Source organism: Capricornis sumatraensis, chromosome 17, assembly GCF_032405125.1.
Source record: "Capricornis sumatraensis isolate serow.1 chromosome 17, serow.2, whole genome shotgun sequence".
Taxonomy (NCBI): domain Eukaryota; kingdom Metazoa; phylum Chordata; class Mammalia; order Artiodactyla; family Bovidae; genus Capricornis; species Capricornis sumatraensis.
Genome location: NC_091085.1, coordinates 60520742 through 60539163, shown reverse-complemented (window position 1 = coordinate 60539163; position 18422 = coordinate 60520742). Strand labels below are relative to the sequence as shown.

Here is an 18422-nt window from a genome sequence, read left to right as displayed (position 1 = left end):
GCAGTGAAGTGTAGAGTCGTAACCGCCAGACTGCCAGGGGAGTCCCAAAGGTTTATTTTCATCCCCTGAGAAAATTATTGATACAGGAAAAGAATGATAACTGGTGGTGAAATCATCAGTGAGTGGTAAATGGAAGCAAGGCCCTAACGTATTCCCTTCCAGATTATTCTCTGGAACAAAGAGGCATGAACGTAATTGAATGATGAGGGAATAATCAGACCACCATTGCTTTAACCCACTACCTATGAAATTTAACTTCAGTCTAACCAAACCTTTAGACCTAATTTCTAATTTACAGAAATTACAAGAGATAACGGAAAAGCTAAATATCACCACAAGGAAGCAATCAGACAAATGCATAAAGTGAGATATTCTTCAGGACATGGTTCCATCTTCTCTACCAATCAATATTCTGAGAAAGGTCAAAATTAAAAGAGAATTAAGAACAGATTCTTGGAGTGGATCCTGATTTGAACAAAACAGCTGTAAAAGATAATTTATATGACCCAGCATCAGGAGGAATTGTCAGTTTTGCTAGGTATAATAATGTTATTTCAAGAATGGAGAAAAATATTATTTTCCAGGGATGCAAACCTAAGTATTGAGGGATGGAATGACATGATGTCTGTCATACTGTAAAGAAAACTTCAACATAAAAAATAAAGTTCGTTGAAAAACAACATATCCATTAGGAAGGCTATTATGAAAAACAAACGAACAGAAAATAACAATAGCCAGGATATGGTAAAACTGGAACCCCTTGTGCACTGTTGATAGGGATGTTCGATGCAGTCACTGTGGAAGACAGTATGGCAGCCCCTCCAAAATTTAAAACATAATTATTCTATGATTCCAGCTATTTCATTTCTAGGTATGTACCCAAAAGAACTGAAAATAAGGACTTGAAAAGATTTTTACTCACCTCTGTTCACAGCAGCATTATTTATAACAGCCAAAGGTGGAAGCAACCCAAGTGCCCATCGACAGATAAATGGGTAAATAAAATGTATATACATACAATGGAAAACCATCCAGCTCTAAAAAGGAAAGAGATTCTGGCACATGCTATCGCATGGATGAACCCTGAAGACACGCTCAGTGAAAGGAGCCAGTCACAAAGAGACAAATACTGTATGATTTCACTTATGCAAGAGTCAAATTCACAGAGATAAAAAAAGCAGAACATGGGGGAATGGGGATTTAGTGTTTACGGGATTAAGAATTCCAGTTTCAGATGATGAAAAAGTTCTGGAGACGGACGGTGGTGATGGTTGACAACAATGTGAATGTACTCAATGCCACCCACAATACACTCAAAATGCCACTCAAGTACACCAAGAATAGCTAACACAGTCAATTTCATGCTGTCTCTTTCCCACAATTTAAGGAAATGTGATAGAAGATAAATAAAAAGATGGACCTAGAGATTACCATACTAAGGGAAGAAAGTCAGAGAGAGACAAAATTCATCCGATATCACTTATATATGGGGAACCTAAAACATGGTACAAACGCACTTATTTACAAAACAGAAACAGACTCACAGACACAGAAAATCTTATGGTTACCAAAGCGGAAAGGAGTGAGGAGAGATAGATTCAGTTCAGTTCAATTCGGTTGCTCAGTCATGCCCGACTCTTTGTGACCCCATGAATCGCAGCACGCCAGGCTTCCTTGTCCATCACCATCTCCCGGAGTTCACTCAAACTCATGTCCATCGAGTCGGTGATGCCATCCAGCCATCTCATCCTCTGTCGTCCCCCTCTCCTCCTGCCCCCAATCCCTCCCAGCATTAGTCTTTTCCAATGAATCAACTCTTTGCATGAGGTGGCCAAAGTCTGGAGTTTCAGCTTTAGCATCAGTACTTCCAAAGAACACCCAGGACTGATCTCCTTTAGAATGGACTGGTTGGATCTCCGAGATAGATTATGATTTGGAATTAGCAGAAACAAACTACTATATATAAGTAAACAACAAGTCCTACTGTATAGCACAGGGAACTATATTCAATATCATGCAATAACCTATAATGGAAAAGAATTTGAAAAATGTATAACATTTACTATACAAAAATGAATCACTCTGCTGTACACCAGAAATGAACACAACATTGTAAATCAATTATACTTCAATTTTAAAAAATAAACTAATAAGTAAAAAGAAGTAAAAGAACACCCTCCCTCAGAAGAATCAATCAACTGGGTACACTCAAACCAACAAGTTTCCCCAGAGCAGTCCCCAACACAACCCTTCCTGCCATCTTGTCCCATAAATATTAACTAAGAGAGAAATGAATTTAAATACCCCCCCAAATCATTCTTTTAAGGGAGATTATCTCTGAATTCCTGCAACATGCTTTGCTGTTTAGTCATTTACATTCACTGAAGAAGGTGAGTGACTTAGAGCAGGTTTTACCAGAGCTTTCACTTTCTACCTATTTTCTTTGTATATAATTAAAGATCCCCTTGTCCCAACAAATGGACTTCCCCTTCCCCCTTTTGTAACAGGAAGCAAACTTAAATAAAGCAAATATTTCACCTGTATTCACTTAACTGTGCCCCTTTATTCTCTAGATCACCTACATTTGGGGAGTGGATTATCTGACAACATCACTTGGTTGCACACACATCCATCTTCCTGATAAAGCCAGATTAGATACGCAGGGGTTGGGGTGGGGAAGGTGTCACAGCTTACTCCCAACATCAATGATCAAGCATACTCCTTTGAAACAGGAAATATACAATGCCATTTGATTTAAAAAAAAGGAAAAGCCTGAAGGATAGACCACTGTTCTAGAAATAAAACCATGATAATGGCAAGCAATCACTTACAGTGCCAGCCAGGCCTTCTAATTACTCCACCAAAGGCAGGAAAGCCCTCGGTATCTCAATTGCTTTCCAAGAATTTGTCTTTGGCATTATTAACACAGACAGCCGAGCAAGTTATCAGACTAAGAAAGAAATCCTGGGCTGCAGACTTTAATTACAGGTTATTTCAACTGATCACTATCTTAAAGTTTCAATAAAATGATACGGTTGATAGCTGAAAAGTTCCAGGTGAGAAATAAGATCTTTTTAAGTCCAAGAGGATGAAGGGAGATGCTTAAATGTGAGGGACAAAAGGCTCCAGGGAAGACCAAGAGCCTTTCTTAGTGTTCTTCTATTCACCATTCTTTTATTGGGTGCAACTGGGACACACAAATTAAAGTAAGGAGAGAGGGTTACTTTCACTAGCGATGACTTTGAGGGATCTGGAGAGCAGGTAAAAGACAGCAAGGAGACTGAACTGACTGACTACAACTTCATCTTCTAGAAGCTCTGGGGAAACCTTGCTATCAAGTTCATTCATTCACTGAACATTTTCTGGGACCAATCTTGCATGACAGGATACAAAAAAGGATGAGAAAAAAATTAATAAGATGAGCTCCAGTCTCAAGAAGCTAATGGCAGCTTAAGACAGATATGCAACAAAATGCAGAGTATAGGGACTTCCCTGGTGGTTAAGAGTCGGCCTTGAAATTGCAGGGGACGTGGGTTCCCTGGTCCGAGAAGACCCAACATGCCTCGGGGCAACAAAGCCCACGTACCACAACTCTTGAGTCCTTGCGCCTGGAACCTGTGCTCCGCAACAAACAGTAGTCCTGCTTGCCACAACTAGAGAGAGCCAGTGCCCAGCAACAAAGACCCAGCACAGCCAGAAATAAATAAAATTTTTAAAAATGCAGAGTAGAATGTGGATGTCCAACAGAAGGAGAAAACGGGAAGTCTATCAGTCAGGATCTTAGCAGGAAATGAAATGGCATCCTGGCACCCTCCCACCAGGTCACGGAGCAGAGTTAAACAGAGGCTCAATTTACAGAGCATCATTGGGGTTGACTAAAAAAGGCAGGGGGCTCTGATGGGATCCCAGTCATATGGTTCAGAGATTACGGATTCTGGATTACAGATGGTGATCAGAGATCACATATCTGGTCAGAGACCTGGGGTCTCAGCTTGTAAGAAACGGTGGCATTCTTTGACCATCAATGGGATTTTTCTCTTGCTGATGTTGGAGGCAACATTATCCAGAATGAGCAGACCATCTCTTGTGGGTATTCTGTGATCAGGGATTTTGGCTGTCTGTGCTCCTGGGAACCTGCTGGCCTCCAAACTCTACAGATGACTTAGCTGTCACTTAGGGAAGTCCTGGGGACTCTAGGTGGGGGTCCTGGATTGTCCACTTGCTGCTTGTGCCTCTCCGCCCTACAGCCGCTGCTGCCGGTCTCCCTGCTGCCTGTTCCTGATCGCCACGGCTGCTCTCACGAGGCTTCTTCTGGCACATTCTAAGGCAAGTTACCCTTCTGCTCACAGGCCTAGGGTTCCTCCCTCCAGTGGAGTGCAGAAGGCATAAAGAAGCAGTTCCTTAAACCAGCCCCGTTTCGGGAAATGCCAGCTGTGACTACCTCCACGAAACTGAGCCATTTAAGCCCTTGCCTGAGACTGAGTTTTTGCACCAGCCAGTAATCATGTAGAGATGGGGAATGTCTCTAAACTAATCACCCCCTTCTGACCCAGCTCCTCCTCCAGTGTCTTCTATTTCTGCCTTCTAGATGGGCAGATTTGGGATTATTATTTACTAACAGAACTATGAAAAAGCCTAATTGGTATCACTGATGGAAGGGCTACTATAGAGGTATTTTGCAGACAGCCCCTCACAGCAATCTCGTAGGAAAGCACTATGAGCCCTTTCCACAGGTGAGTAAACTAAGGCTCAGACTGTCCCATGACCACACAGTTAGTAAGTGGCAGTGCCGGGAGTCAATATCCAGGTGTACCTGACCCCAGAGCTCACCCTCACTGTGCATGAGAATTACCTGTGAAGCATTTAGCAAGTGCAGATTCCTAGGCCCCACCAACACCTAATAAATCAGAGTGTCTCAGGGGAGCCCAGGAAACAACTTAGAAAAAACAATACGTTTCCCAGGTAAAACAGATGTCACCAGCTTGAGCACCGGTCCTCCTGAGACCACACGGCCTTTATAGGAAATGATCTGGCCCTGAGCAGGCAACAATAAACGGCAGGCATTATCCTCCTCCTCAACTGTACACCATCAACTTAATTACTTGGGGGAGACAGGAGCTGGGAGCAGGTCAGTGGGATCAGGAAGTACATGGGGGCCTCTTTTAATGACTTATGTGACTATCCTTCAGGGAAAGGCTGTGTGTGACGCTCCCTGGGGGACCCCAGACTTATCAGGCCTCCCAGATCTAAATGACCAAGTATGGAGGAAGGGGAAAAGCAGAACTGAAGCGTGACACAGACATCAGGTGTGTGTGTGTGTGTGTCTGTGTGTGTGTGTCTGTCTTCCTCCCGTGGTTCCGGTGACGTGCCCATAAGGAAGCTGATCCACTAACTGCTGTAGAGGACTGTCCCCAGCCTGTCAGGGTTCTGGGTACACTTTGCAGCCTCTCTGCTCCTCCACTCCAGAAAAACTGACAATAATTGAAATTCAAGAGGCAGCCTGGTTTGGCCACTAGAGATTAAGAAGCAAATGCATCACCGTGTTCTCTTTCCAGGAAAACCGTGGCTTCCTCTCACCTCCTTCCTTGGTTTCCTTTTCTGGGAACCAACCTGCAGCCTGGCCCGGTAGAAGCGTCTGGCTGCTGCGAGGAAGGTCAACATACTAATAAGGCTGAGGTCAGAAGTCGGGCCTCAAAGTAGTTCAGTTCCCTCGGTTTGGTTCTAAGGTCACAGACAACCTTCCCCCCCCTCCAAATCTTACCACTTGGTCATAAAAGGAAGTGGCCAGAGTATAGACAGATCAAAACAAATCCATCACCACTGGTGAAAACAGCCAATGGGGCGGAGTGGGGGTGGGGCGACTGTGACCAAGGGTGATTCAGTAGCATCTCTGATTTGAAAGACGCCACATCAGAAATGACCTCATGGCACCTAATCAGTTCCAGAAAGGGACTTTGTTCTCCAGGAGGCAAGGTGGGAGATCAAAGCATTTCTTGCTAATCATCATTTAGCATTAATTATTTAAGTAACCTGAGCCAGACCCGGACCTCTCCCGACTTCGCATCCTGACAGCCTCAATGAGCACCCTTGATCTTTCAAGCCAACCTGCATCAAATTGGGAGAACCTGGGAATCGAGAGACCCGGGGCGGCCCAGGCAGTCAGTCGTGTACTTGCTTCTTCCTTTCCTGTTAACTTCTTAACCCCACCAGCCAGGAAACGCATAAATACAGCACCCGGCCGCCCCTCCCCCTGCCCTCCACCACATCTCATAGAGTTCCTCAGGCGCAGGGACAAATCTGAGGATGAACACCTTAGATTCATAAGCTGTGTGGCCTCAGACTTACCAGCGTACCTCTCTGAACCTCCAGTTTCAGCTGCACCATGAAGATAATGCTATCCTCCCAGCCTTGTTGTAAGAATTCAATAAGACCTCAGAACTGTTGCATACATTTAGAAGGAATACATAGGGGTTTGGTTTATACCGGAAATAATTTATTTCTAGAGTTGAAGGGGGAATCATGATATTCATTATTATAGGATTTATTCCTTTGTATAATGTGTAATACATGTTATGGGCTAAACTGTGTCCTCCTCAAATCCATATGTTGAAGTCTGACCCCCAGCACTTCAGAATGTGACTGTGTTTGAAAATAGGTCTTTTTTTTTTTTTATAATTTGGCTGCACCAGGTCTTAGTTACAGCACAAGGGATCTTCACTCTTTCATTGCAGCATGCTTTTTTTTTTTTTTAATTGCAGCATGCAGGATCTAGTTCCCTGACCAGGGATGGAACTGGGCCCCCTGCAGTGGAAGTGTGGAATCTTTTAACCACTGTACCACCAGGGAAGTCCCTAGAGATAGGCCTTTAATGAGGTAATAACTAAGTTAAAATGGCATCATTTGGGTGGACTCGAATTCAGTATAAATGGTGTCCTTATAAGAACAGGAGATTAGAACACACACAAAACGAAGACCATGGGAAGATGCAGAGACAACGGCCATCTATAAACCAAGGAGAGAATCCTCAGAAGAAATAAATCCTGCCAACTGACATCTTGATCTCAGACTTCTGGCTTCCAGAAAGGTAAAAAAATTAATTTTTCTGCCATTTCAGCCCCTCAGTCTAGGGTATTTTGTTATGCTGGCCCTTGCAAACTCATACAATTAACCTCAAATAATTCATAGGAAAAAAACTCGAATGGCTCTAATGAAAAAGACAGGCAATATGAGACTTCCGTAGTGTCCAGTGGTTAAGAGTCTGAGCTTCCAATGCAGGGGGCATGGGTTCCATCTCTGGTCAGGAAACTAAGATCCCATATGCTGTATGGCACATGCAGCCAAACATTTTTTTAACTGAAAAAAAAAATTAAAGATAGGCAATAGGTGTTGGGTGAAGATGTGGAGAAACTGGAACTCCTGTAATTGCCGAGGGGAACACAAAATGCAGTAGCCACTTTGGGAAATAGTCTGGCAGTTCCTCATAGAGTTACCATCTGGTAAGCCAATTGCATGCCTAGGTGTCTACCCAAGAGAAATGAAAACATAAGTTCACATAAAAACCTGTACATAAATTATTTGTAGCATCATCAATCACAATAGCCAAAAGGGAGAAAGAGCACAAATGCCCATGGACAGATGAACAGATAAACGGACTGTGGTCCCTCCATACAATGGAATATTATTCAACCCTATAAAGGCATAAAATACCGATAGATGTACAACGGAGACGAACCTTGGAAACATTCTGCTAAGTGAAAGTAGTCACAAAAGGCCACACACTGTATAATTCTATTTATATGAAATGTCCAGAATAGGCAAATCCATGGAGACAGAAAGTTTCCAGGGGTTGAGGGAAGGGGAACTGACAGCTGATTGAGTTTCTTCTAAGGGGTATGAAAATGTTCTAAAATGAAGATTGTGGTTGTGGGGATGGTTCCACAACTCTGAATATTTTCAGTATACTAAAAACATTTAACTATATATACTTTAAGTGGGAGAACCATAAAGTATGGGAGTCTTATTTATTATAAGATTAAAAAAAAAAAAGCAAAGCCTGCTACCATGAGCATTGTTAAATGTCAAAGGCCCTTACTCCTCCCTCCCACCCACTCTTTCCCAACCAGCCTAAGGGCTCCGATTTCTCCTACCCATGTTGACACCAGCCATGCCATATAGTCCCATGGTTATAAACCAATCCTCCAGAGCAAACTTAAATAAGAACTACTGCCCCCAGAAGCCAGCTTCCTGTTTCCAGACCTTAAGAGGAAAGGGGGCAGAGGTTTGAATTAAAAAAAAAAAAAAATGACTAGAAGCCCCTGAGGACTGCACTGAGGGTCTCAAGCACAGAAGACAGGGCACATTTACGGTCCTGAAGTGATCTCCAGAGAGGCTGGTCTGAATACCTCCATTAATTCTGAGATTACAGTGAGCAATGTCAAGTGGGTTCCTTTAGAAGCCCATGTTCTACAAACCCCAATCCATCCCATGAAGCAATTCCTCCACCATGAGGGAAGCGGGCAGCAAGGCAAAGCCACGGTTTCGTCTATAGGTTCAAAGCAACCATGGGGCCTAGCCTGGCTATTTCAAGGTGCTGTGTGTGCAAGTACAGTCTGTGATCTGACAAATGACACTTATATTTTTGCCCATTTCGGGGAAAGTCAGCTCTGAAACCCCACGCATGTCCACAGATCGGGGAGCTAAAGCTAGAAGATCTGGAGGCAAATCCTTTTTAATCCTATGGCCACTTCAGTTCCACTAAGCGTCAGAGAGAGTCAGAATTCAACACCCACAAAGAATCGGGTGCCTTCTCTCCATTAACAAGTCCACATTTAGGAAGATAATCAAAGATAGTAAAAAAGGTGAGCAAGATAACCCAGAACAGCGATGTCCAACGGAAACATAATGCGAGCCACATAAGTACTTGAAGCCACTTTTTAAAAGATAAAAAGAAACCGGTGAAATGAGTATTAATAATCCATTTTGCTTAATGGATTATCGGGCTTCCCTGGCCACAGATGGTAAAGAATCTGCCTGCAATGCAGGAGACCCAGGTTTGATTCCTGGGACGGGAAGATTCCCTGGAGGAGGGCATAGCAACCCACTCCAGTATTCTTACCTGGAGAATTCAATGGAAAGAGGAGCCTGGCAGGCTACAGTCCATGGGGTCACAAAGAGTCGGACACAACTGAGTAACTAACATATAAATATGATCATTTCAATGAGGGTTGCCAGATTCAGCAGATAAAAATACAGCCATAGTACATTTCAGAAAAAAACAAAAACTTTTTTAGCATAAATATATCCCATGTAATATATGGGACATATCAAACTAAAAAACTGTTTAATTGTCTGAAAATCTGAAGTTCAAATTTAAATGAGCTTCCTTTTTAAATCTGGCAACCCTAATTTCAACACGCAATCAATATAAGTTGTATTGTACACTGTTCTTTTTTATATTGTCTTTAAAATCTGTTATGTATATTACATTGGCAGCACCTCTTAATTTAAGCTTGCCATATCTGAAGTGCTCAATTGCCACACATGGCTCATAGCCTTTTGGACAGTACAGATTGAGAAAGTTCTAGAAAGTTCCTCTCAGTGTTTTCTATAACAGTAAAATATCAGAAATTAGCAAAATAGCCATCAACAGGAAGGCTGCTTAGGTTACAACCAACATTTAGAGAACTTATCATGAGTCAGCCCTCGTCCTATGGAATCTGCACGCATTATTTTTAGTCCTCACAATGACCACTCAAAGTAGGTACCGGTATAACACCTTTCTACAAATGAGGAAGTAAGGTTCTTGGAACTCATATAACTTGCTCACGAAAGTGAGGAAGCCAAGACAGACTGAAGATAGATGAATGGGTTCATATATAAATATCCCACCCTAGATACACCAAAATGTTATTGGTTTTCTCTGCACGGTGGACAGTGGGGCAGGTATTGGTTGAAAGTTAGGTCTCCACTGTCAGTTAGACCTACGTTTGCATCCTCAGCTCTGCCAAGTAACCTAACAAGTAACTTCGCCTTTTTAAGCCTTGGTTTCCCCATCTGTAAAACAAATCATAAATGTCTATCCACAGGATTGTGGGAGTCTAAATAAAACAGGGCCTGTAGAGGACTAAGCAGGACAACCTGCCCCTGGTAAGTTCTCAGCGATATCACTGCTAGACTTCTCAGCATCTTTGTCCATTCCTGTTTGATCAGATTTTTCATGGTGAGCATCAACCCTTCTTGTGTTCTTTGTCGTTTGGTCACACTGCAAGGCATGCAGGATATTAATTCTCTGACCAGGGATTGAACCTGTGCTCCCTGAAGTGGAAGCACAGAGTCCTAACCACTGGATTTCCAGGGGATTCCCAAGGACCCATTTAGAAAGAGAAGAAAAGTTAACTTTGAAAAGAGGAGAAAACAGAGATTTCCTGTGGTGAAACAGGGATTTCACTGTGGTCTAGTGGCTAAGACTCTGTGCTCCCAACGCAGGGGGCCCGGGTTTGGTCGCTGGTGAGGGAACAAGATACTACATGCTGCAACTAAAGATTCCATGTGCCTCAACTAAAACAGACACTGTCAAATACATAAATCCTTTTTTCAAAAAAAGGAGAAAACGGCCCATGAAGCAGCTAGAGGACAAAGAAAGGAAGGAGATAGAGAAGCAAGGAGAGAGGGGAGGAAAAGAAGAACGATCCCCTAATGACAGGCAAAGGTGAGGTATCATTTCCCCGCAGTTTTCTGCGTGACCACAAGGGGGCACTGCTTGCAGTTTCCACAGCAAGGGAAAATGATCCCCCTTGGAAAAACAAAAACTTGCAAGGAAAAAAAATCACCAGCACCATTCATCTTGATTCGGAGGCCTCTCCCTGGAGCTCCTCCTGAAAAGCTGCCGACATTCATCTTACAGGAGATGTGAAAAAGCAATGGATACGGGCTCTCAGCTGCGGGTGATCTGTGTCTTACCTTTGGCGTCTTCTTTGGCCAAGTGACTACGGGGACCCCAGTGATGGCCAGGCTGGGGTCATCCTCCGCGTGCTCCTTCAGGACGTTCTGTGGTCAAGCAAAGGAGCCAGATTAGCCCAGGGTACAGGAGAGGTCTCTGAAGGGAGTGGAGGCTGGCCCTCACCCAGCAAAAGACAAAGTTCTCTGCAGCTTCACTGCCTGCCCCGACTCCACCAATACTCACACGCTCAATAGAAACCAAGTTGCCAGGGTTCCCCAGGGTCCGCAAAACACAAAACATCCCCTTCTCCAAGAAAGTTTTTAAAAAGCATATCGCCCACCTCCCTGAGACTTCCATGAGCATACTGCTCACTGATCATACGACAACAAACATTTGTCCAGAGCACCAAAGACTCTCACGGACCCAACCTCCTTTAATCCTTACACAGTCCTCTCGGAGGTGCTTGCTGGGCAGCAGTCTAATAAATCCTCTAACGTACATGAATTCAACTATGTCCACAGAGAAACGAACAAAGCAACCATGAGGTCTCACCGATGAGCCCTGACTGGTTTTTTCACCAGTCAGCAAGTATGCCCTAGGTCCTCTCATCCTGGTGTGTAAAGACATGTCTTTGTTTTTTGCATCAAGGTCCCTAAACATAGGTAGATACTCAGTCAACTGGACAAATGCTGGCAGAAAAAAATGGGCTGTGATGGACACACTGCCAGACTTTGTGCGGGTCTCCCATGTGGCACCTCACGGTCAGTCCTTTGTAGGTGGTTTCAATGCTTTACAGGGCAATCCTGCCTTTAGCAGCCTTTGGTGTTGTGTGCAGCCAACTGCAGAACCTCATCAAGGTGTAAGATGTCACTCCGCTGAATTATCCCTATCCAGTAAGGCAACCAAGATTCAGAAATGCTCAAAGAATTTGGATGCCATCCCAGAGCAAGAGGGCAGAGCCCTGAACCCTGCTCTCTGGCACCAGACTTCCTGCCCCATGACCAGGTCGTGGGATGCATCCACATGGGATCTGGGGCTGCATCCACAGCGTACCATACAAAAGTGTTGAGGGATGGACAGGGAACCGTTACTGGTCTATTCTGACCCCAACCACTAATTTTTGGATCGTACAAAAGACACTCCTGCAGAGACATCCAAGGACAGAGTAAGCTGCAAAGTAGCACTTAACAGGAAGTGCAAAAGAACTCAGAAGATAAACGCAGGTGAAGATGATTTTAACTCACTTTCTAGTCTTCACCAGAAAGAATCCAATTCACTTCTAATTTATTCTCCTTACTTTCCTGCTTTAATTTTCAATTGGTTGCCTGATTTTTCAAACTGTGCTTTATTACCTCAAACACGCCTGAATAACTCCCTCCTCTTCCCACGGAAGGAGGCCAACAGCAAGGTCAGGGGCTTGGGTTCCGGGTTCAGTTCTCAGCACGTACAACTTTCTCTAAGTCCAACAGTCAATGTCAATGATTTATAAACACTGTTTTTATAAAATGCCTTGGTTCACTGCGATATCCCCCAGCCTTACACAATGACTAACCTACGGTAAGCCTCCAGTAAATATCTTTAAAAAATGAAGCCACAAATGCCCAAAGAGGGACTTTCTGCTGAATGTCTGACCTCAAATCTGTCAAGGCTGACACACACAAGCAAACTCTGAGAGACTATCACAGCCAAGGGGCAAGAGAAAGCACACAAGGAAAAACTGAGGAAAAGCGAATAAATTATACACTTTACTTAACAACAATGTATCAATAATGTTTCATTAGAAGTAACAAATGCACCACATTAAGGTAGGATGTTAATAACTGGGGGAAACTGAGGGTGAAGGGTATGTGGAAACTCTATTATGTGCAGAATTTTTCTGAAAATCTACAACTGTACTAAAACACAAATCAACAAGTTACACTTCTAAAACAATTTTAAAATAATTTTAAAACAATAGCGATGAGCAAATAATCATTTTAAAAATGCCAATCAGACAGTAGGAACAGTTACAATAAAGGAAAACAGGACTCAGGCTGCCAATTTTGCTAACACCTATGCGGTATATTTAAAAAGTAATACAACAGAAGGGAAACAATTCATCTCAGACACAATTCATCTCAGGTATGGACTTCACATGGAGCATCAGAGGCAACCAAAAGCTGGGGCAGTGGCAGCGATCGTGCCTGGAGGAAGGAGTATTTCATCACTAACATTGTTTTTTGTTTGTTTGTTTTTGGGTTTTTTTGGCTCCACCACCAACTCTTAGTTCCCCAATCAAGGATAAAGAACCCGTGACCCCAGCAATGGAAGCTCAGAGTCCTAACCGCTGGATTGCCAGGGAATTTCCACTGACATTGTTTAGAACTGCCAATTCCTGGTGATGATAAAAAGCAAATCAACTGTATCAGCTTCACTTTTTAAATTATGGCTTTCACAAACACTGCAGACACTGTGCCCCTCAGAACTTGCATCCGAATGGGCCATTTCCACAGCCCTCTCCCCACCTTGGTCCACCTCTCGGAGTAGGTGGAACCAGCCAGGTTGAGAGGTAACTGTACCCATCAGGAGGGCAGGCACCTCCGGTTGTGCTGAATGAAAGGATGGGAGTAAGAGGTCCTGAGGTCTTGCTCTGCGGCGGGCACCATAATAAACATTTCATGCCCACACTCTCATCTGATCCTCTTGACCACCCTGTGGAATGAACGACCATTTCCACAGTGCAGATGAGAAGGGCAGGGCTCAAGGGGCGAAGGGAACAGTTGACTAGCGCTCAGCCAGGAAGGGCTGGAGACTCCTGATGACCTGGGCTCTTTAACCTTGGCATCATTCAGCCCATCTCTGAAAAGGGAATGGAGCCGTGTTCACAGCAACACTGTTCACAACAGCCAAACAGCAGAAACAACCCAAGTGTCCATGGATGGATAAATGGATAACATACAAGCCATGGAATATTATATAGCTGGAAAAAGGAAGGGAATTCTATCACATGCTATACCACAGATGAACCTGAACGACATTACACTCAGTGAAATAAGCCAAACACAAAAGGACAAGTACCACAAGGTGCCACTAATATGAGGTGCCTAACACAGTAAATTCATAAAAGTGTAAAGAAGAAAGCCGGTAGCCAAGGGTTGCAGGCAGTGGGGGGGGGGGTGGGGGGTGGGGGGGGGGAACAAGTGGGGAGTTATTGTTTAATGGATATGGAGGGGATTTTCTTACTTTAAACTTTTTTCTGGATATAGAGTTTTAAGTTCAGGAAGATCAAAAAGTTCTGGCTATGGATGGTGATGGTTACCCAACAGTGGAAATGTACTTAATGTCACTGAACTGAACGCTTAAACATGGTTAAAATTCTATGTTATGTATATTTTACCACCAGCTGAGGGGTGAAGAATCCACTCGCCAAAGCAAGGGACTCGGGTTCAATGCCTGGGTCAGGAAGATCCCCTGGAGGAGGGCATGGCAATCCACTCCAGTATTCTTGCCTAGGAAATGGCATGGACAGAGGAGCCTGGTGGGTTACAGTCCACGGGGCTGCAAAACAGTGCAGGTACTATTTCGCAACTCAACAACAATCTTTTTCACTATATTTTTATCTCTGTTTTTAACTGGGGAGGAAGAAGTGGGGCAAAGCAACCCTCCCTAAGGACTGGATCCAGGACTCCTCTGAATGGTGGTCCAGTGGTTGGAAATCTGCCTGCCAATGCAGGGAACATGGGTTCGATCCCTGGTTGGGGAAGATTCCACATGTTGAGGAGTAACTAAGCTGGAGAACCACAGCTGCTGAGCCCGAGGCATGCCTAGAGCCCACGCTCCACAACAAGCCTGCCTCCACACTGAGAAGTCCACGCCCCGCAGCAAGGAGTAGCATACTCTCGCCATAACGAGAGAAAGGCTCCCTGCAGCAACAAAGACCCAGCACAGCCATAAACAAATAAAGGAATGGATCTAAGACCTTCTAGAAAGTACAAGCTGGGCACATACCACCTCTCTAGTTAAACTTTTGCTGTTATGCCTGGGACAACACTAGTTTCAGAGTCAGAAGACCTAGGACAACCTGTGTGATCTCGGGTAAGCCACAGCTTCCTACTGTGTGGTCTTGGGGTAGAACAGCGATGTCTGCACCTTGATAGGAGGCTACGAAGCTGGAGGTAATTTTACTACCATTCTTAGGAACATTTGTTGAGTGCTTGCCCTAAACGTTAAAATAATCTCAACTGGGAGACTTCCCTGGTGTTCCAGTGGTAAAGAATCCACCTTCTATGCAGGGGATATGGGTTCAATCCCTGGTCTGTGAGCTAAGATCTCACATGCCGTGGGTCAACGAGGCCCACAGGCCACAGCTAGAGAAACCTGCACACTGCAATAAAGACCTAGCACGCGCAGCCAAAAAAAAAAAAAATCCTACCTGTGGGGTAGGACTGATTCTCCCTGTTTCACAAAAGTAGAAACTAAACTTAAGAGAGGTTCAGTGATATAGTTCAAGGTCACACAGCGGAGAGGTGGGCAGAAGCTGGCAATGACCTGGTCCATCTGATGACAAGCCTAAAGAGTAACCCTGGGTGATAAAGCCTCAGGAAATCGTGGCAGCAACCTCTCCAGCTCATCCTACTCCATTATTAAAAAGACACCTAGGAGAAAATCTGGCCTTATAGTTACCCTTCAACTTGCAAATACAGAAATGAATCACAATCACCTGTTCTTTGCAAAGAAGAGAGAGAACTAATTTGACTACTAATGCCTTTATAAAGCATCTCAAACATCCCCCCCAAATCACAGAAGAGGTTTGTCCCCCTCCCCATACCATAGAAGAGGCTTCCATGACCAAATTGGGCCTACACAACCATGAAGTTTTATTGACATTTCATGGTTCTTACTAACCCATATGAATTTCACACCCTCCTCCACAATACATCAGTTTGTTTTTTCTAAAAATAATGTTTCCTGCCCATCCCCCAAAATCATTAACAAAAAAAAGAGCTTTTCAGGAAGATAGTGCCTGTGTAACCAAAGCTTATATGGTTATGAATATATGTACAAATATCTCGCCATATGGTTGGGAGGGGGACGGGGCAGAGGACTTCCATAGGACTTTCTGCCCCCACCCCCCATTCCAATCTTTAACTCTAGGCTGGGGATGACAAACTCAAATGCCTGCAGGAACCAATCAGGTAAAGTGAAAAATATAAATGGACCAGAAAGACATGGAGTGGTGTGGTCACCTATGGCAAACTAGAGGTCACCTATCCCCTATGTAAAGATAGCAGACGCTTCCTAATTTCAACCTACTAACCTCCTGTGGGAATGAAAGCCCCACTAGATCTCTGATTTTTCAGAAGAAACCAAAGATCCAGAGTTTTAATTGAAATCTCTCCAATTTCAAATGTTGGCAACTGACCGAAAATTTAAGAAAAACAAAAAATAAACAACACTTGTGAGCCAAATATATCTGTGGGCTGGCTTATGCCATGGGGTGACCAGTTTACAAAGACTACTCTGCGTATGATTGGAAATAATGACTGCTTGCCTTGGTTTGGTTTGAGTTTCCTTCTGAACTGTCTCAAGATTTCCTGTCATTTCACTATCAGAGCTGGAGTCAGTGACTCACAAGCATTAAAGTGAGGCAGGCCTCTTTAGAGGAATGTCTGGTTACAAAATCTATTACTGAAGTCATAAGTATTATTAATAATTAAGACATAATTATAAATAATAATTAAAATTAATAGACACCTCCCCAAGAATCCTTGAGTCGGGCGATCTCACACACTTCCTGAAGGAAGCAATACCTCTCCACGTGTGGCTGTCAGTGACCACCAGGGGGCACTCTGGGCTCTGTCCCTCAGGGAAGTATTGTGTTTTCATTTGTATGTGACAGGCTGCAGAAAGAGGAGATTATTCTAATTGGACATTTTCTCTCTGAGAAATAAATTGCGCTGAAGGGAATCATGTCACTGGCTTCCCTGGGCTCTGCCAGAATTTATACACTCCCTGAGGCTCTCAGAAGCAGAGACGAGGAGGCCTGGGTGCCTGCACTAGCCCAGCACTCTGGGTTATACCATACAAGCCTTTTAGTAGGAAGTCACAGGGCAGGGTTTCTAGAAGAGAAAGACTGGGGTCACCAGGCCCTTTCTGCTAGAAACTGCCCTGCTTTTGACCTAACAAGATATCCACAGACAATGGATAAGCTGGGCTTCTGCTCTTCCTGATGCCAACTTCTCTCAAAAAGCGTAGTCAACAATGGATTCAGGCCCCATGCTCCCCAGAATGCAGCATTAATAATTAGAAACTGCATCTATAACTGTGACTAAAAATACCAACACTGTGACAGCAAAGCAGAGGCCAAGCACCAGGAAAGAAGCCCTAACCACAGGCCTGTTGAGGGAGAGTAACATGGCATGGAGTAGCTCAGGCTGCTGTTGTGGGGAACTTGGCAGTCTCAGGGGTCCCTCCTGGCCACAGGTAAGGACCCCTGCAAGCAGGCATCAATGCACCTTGGGTCTCCCAAGATCCCTCCCTCCAATCCAGCCCAACCATCTTGTTCAGTTCAGTTGCTCAGTCGTGTCTTAACTCTTTGCGACCCCATGAACTGCAGCATGCCAGGCCTCCCTGTCCATTACCAACTCCCAGAGCCTATCCAAACTCACGTCTATTGAGTCGATGATGCCATCCAACCATCCCATCCTCTGTCATCCCCTTCTCCTCCTGCCCTCAATCTTTCCCAGCGTCAGAGTCTTTTCAGATGAGTCAGCTCTTTGCATCAGGTGGCTAAAGTATTGGAGTCTCAGCTTCAACATCAGTCCTTCCAATGAACACCCAGGACTGATCTCCTTTAGGATGGACTGCTTGGATTTCCTTGCAGTCCAAGGGACGGACTCCTAAGAGTCTTCTCCAACACCACAGTTCAAAAGCATCAATTCTTTAGTGCTCAGCTTTCTTTATAGTCCAACTTCACATCCATACATGACTACTGGAAAAACCATAACCTTGACTAGATGGACCTTTGTTGGCAAAGTAATGTCTCTGCTTTTTAATGTGCTGTCTATGTTGGTCATAACTTTCCTTCCAAGGAGTAAGCGTCTTTTAATTTCATGGCTGCAATCACCATCTGCAGTGATTTTGGGGCCCCCCAAAATAAAGTCAGCCACTGTTTCCCCATCTATTTGCCATGAAGTAATGGGACCGGATGCTATGATCTTAGTTTTTTGAATGTTGAGCTTTAAGCCAATTTTTTCACTCCTCTCTTTCACTTTCATCAAGAGGCTCTTTAGTTCTTCTTGTGCCTGCCTATAAAAACCCATCTGTACTATGTTGAATTGCATCTCTCAAGAATATATGTTCAGGGAATTCCCTGATGGTCCAGTGGTTAGGACTCTGCGCTTTCACTGCCAAGGGCCCAGGTTCAACCCCTGGGTCACAGAACTGCATAAGGCCCAAAGTGTGGACAAAAATAAATAAATAAAGATATCTTCAAGTCCTAATT

The 18422-nt window shown here is 44.1% G+C and overlaps 1 protein-coding gene across 1 annotated transcript in view; it reads right to left on the bottom strand.

The window, feature by feature from the left end:
- KDM2B (lysine demethylase 2B) overlaps nt 1–18422 on the bottom strand; it is a 118902-nt gene that overhangs the window by 32275 nt on the left and 68205 nt on the right. Inside the window, exon 12 of the mRNA XM_068989735.1 lies at nt 10960–11046. Coding sequence (XP_068845836.1) covers nt 10960–11046 — 87 coding nt within the window. The remainder of the gene's footprint in view (nt 1–10959; nt 11047–18422) is intronic.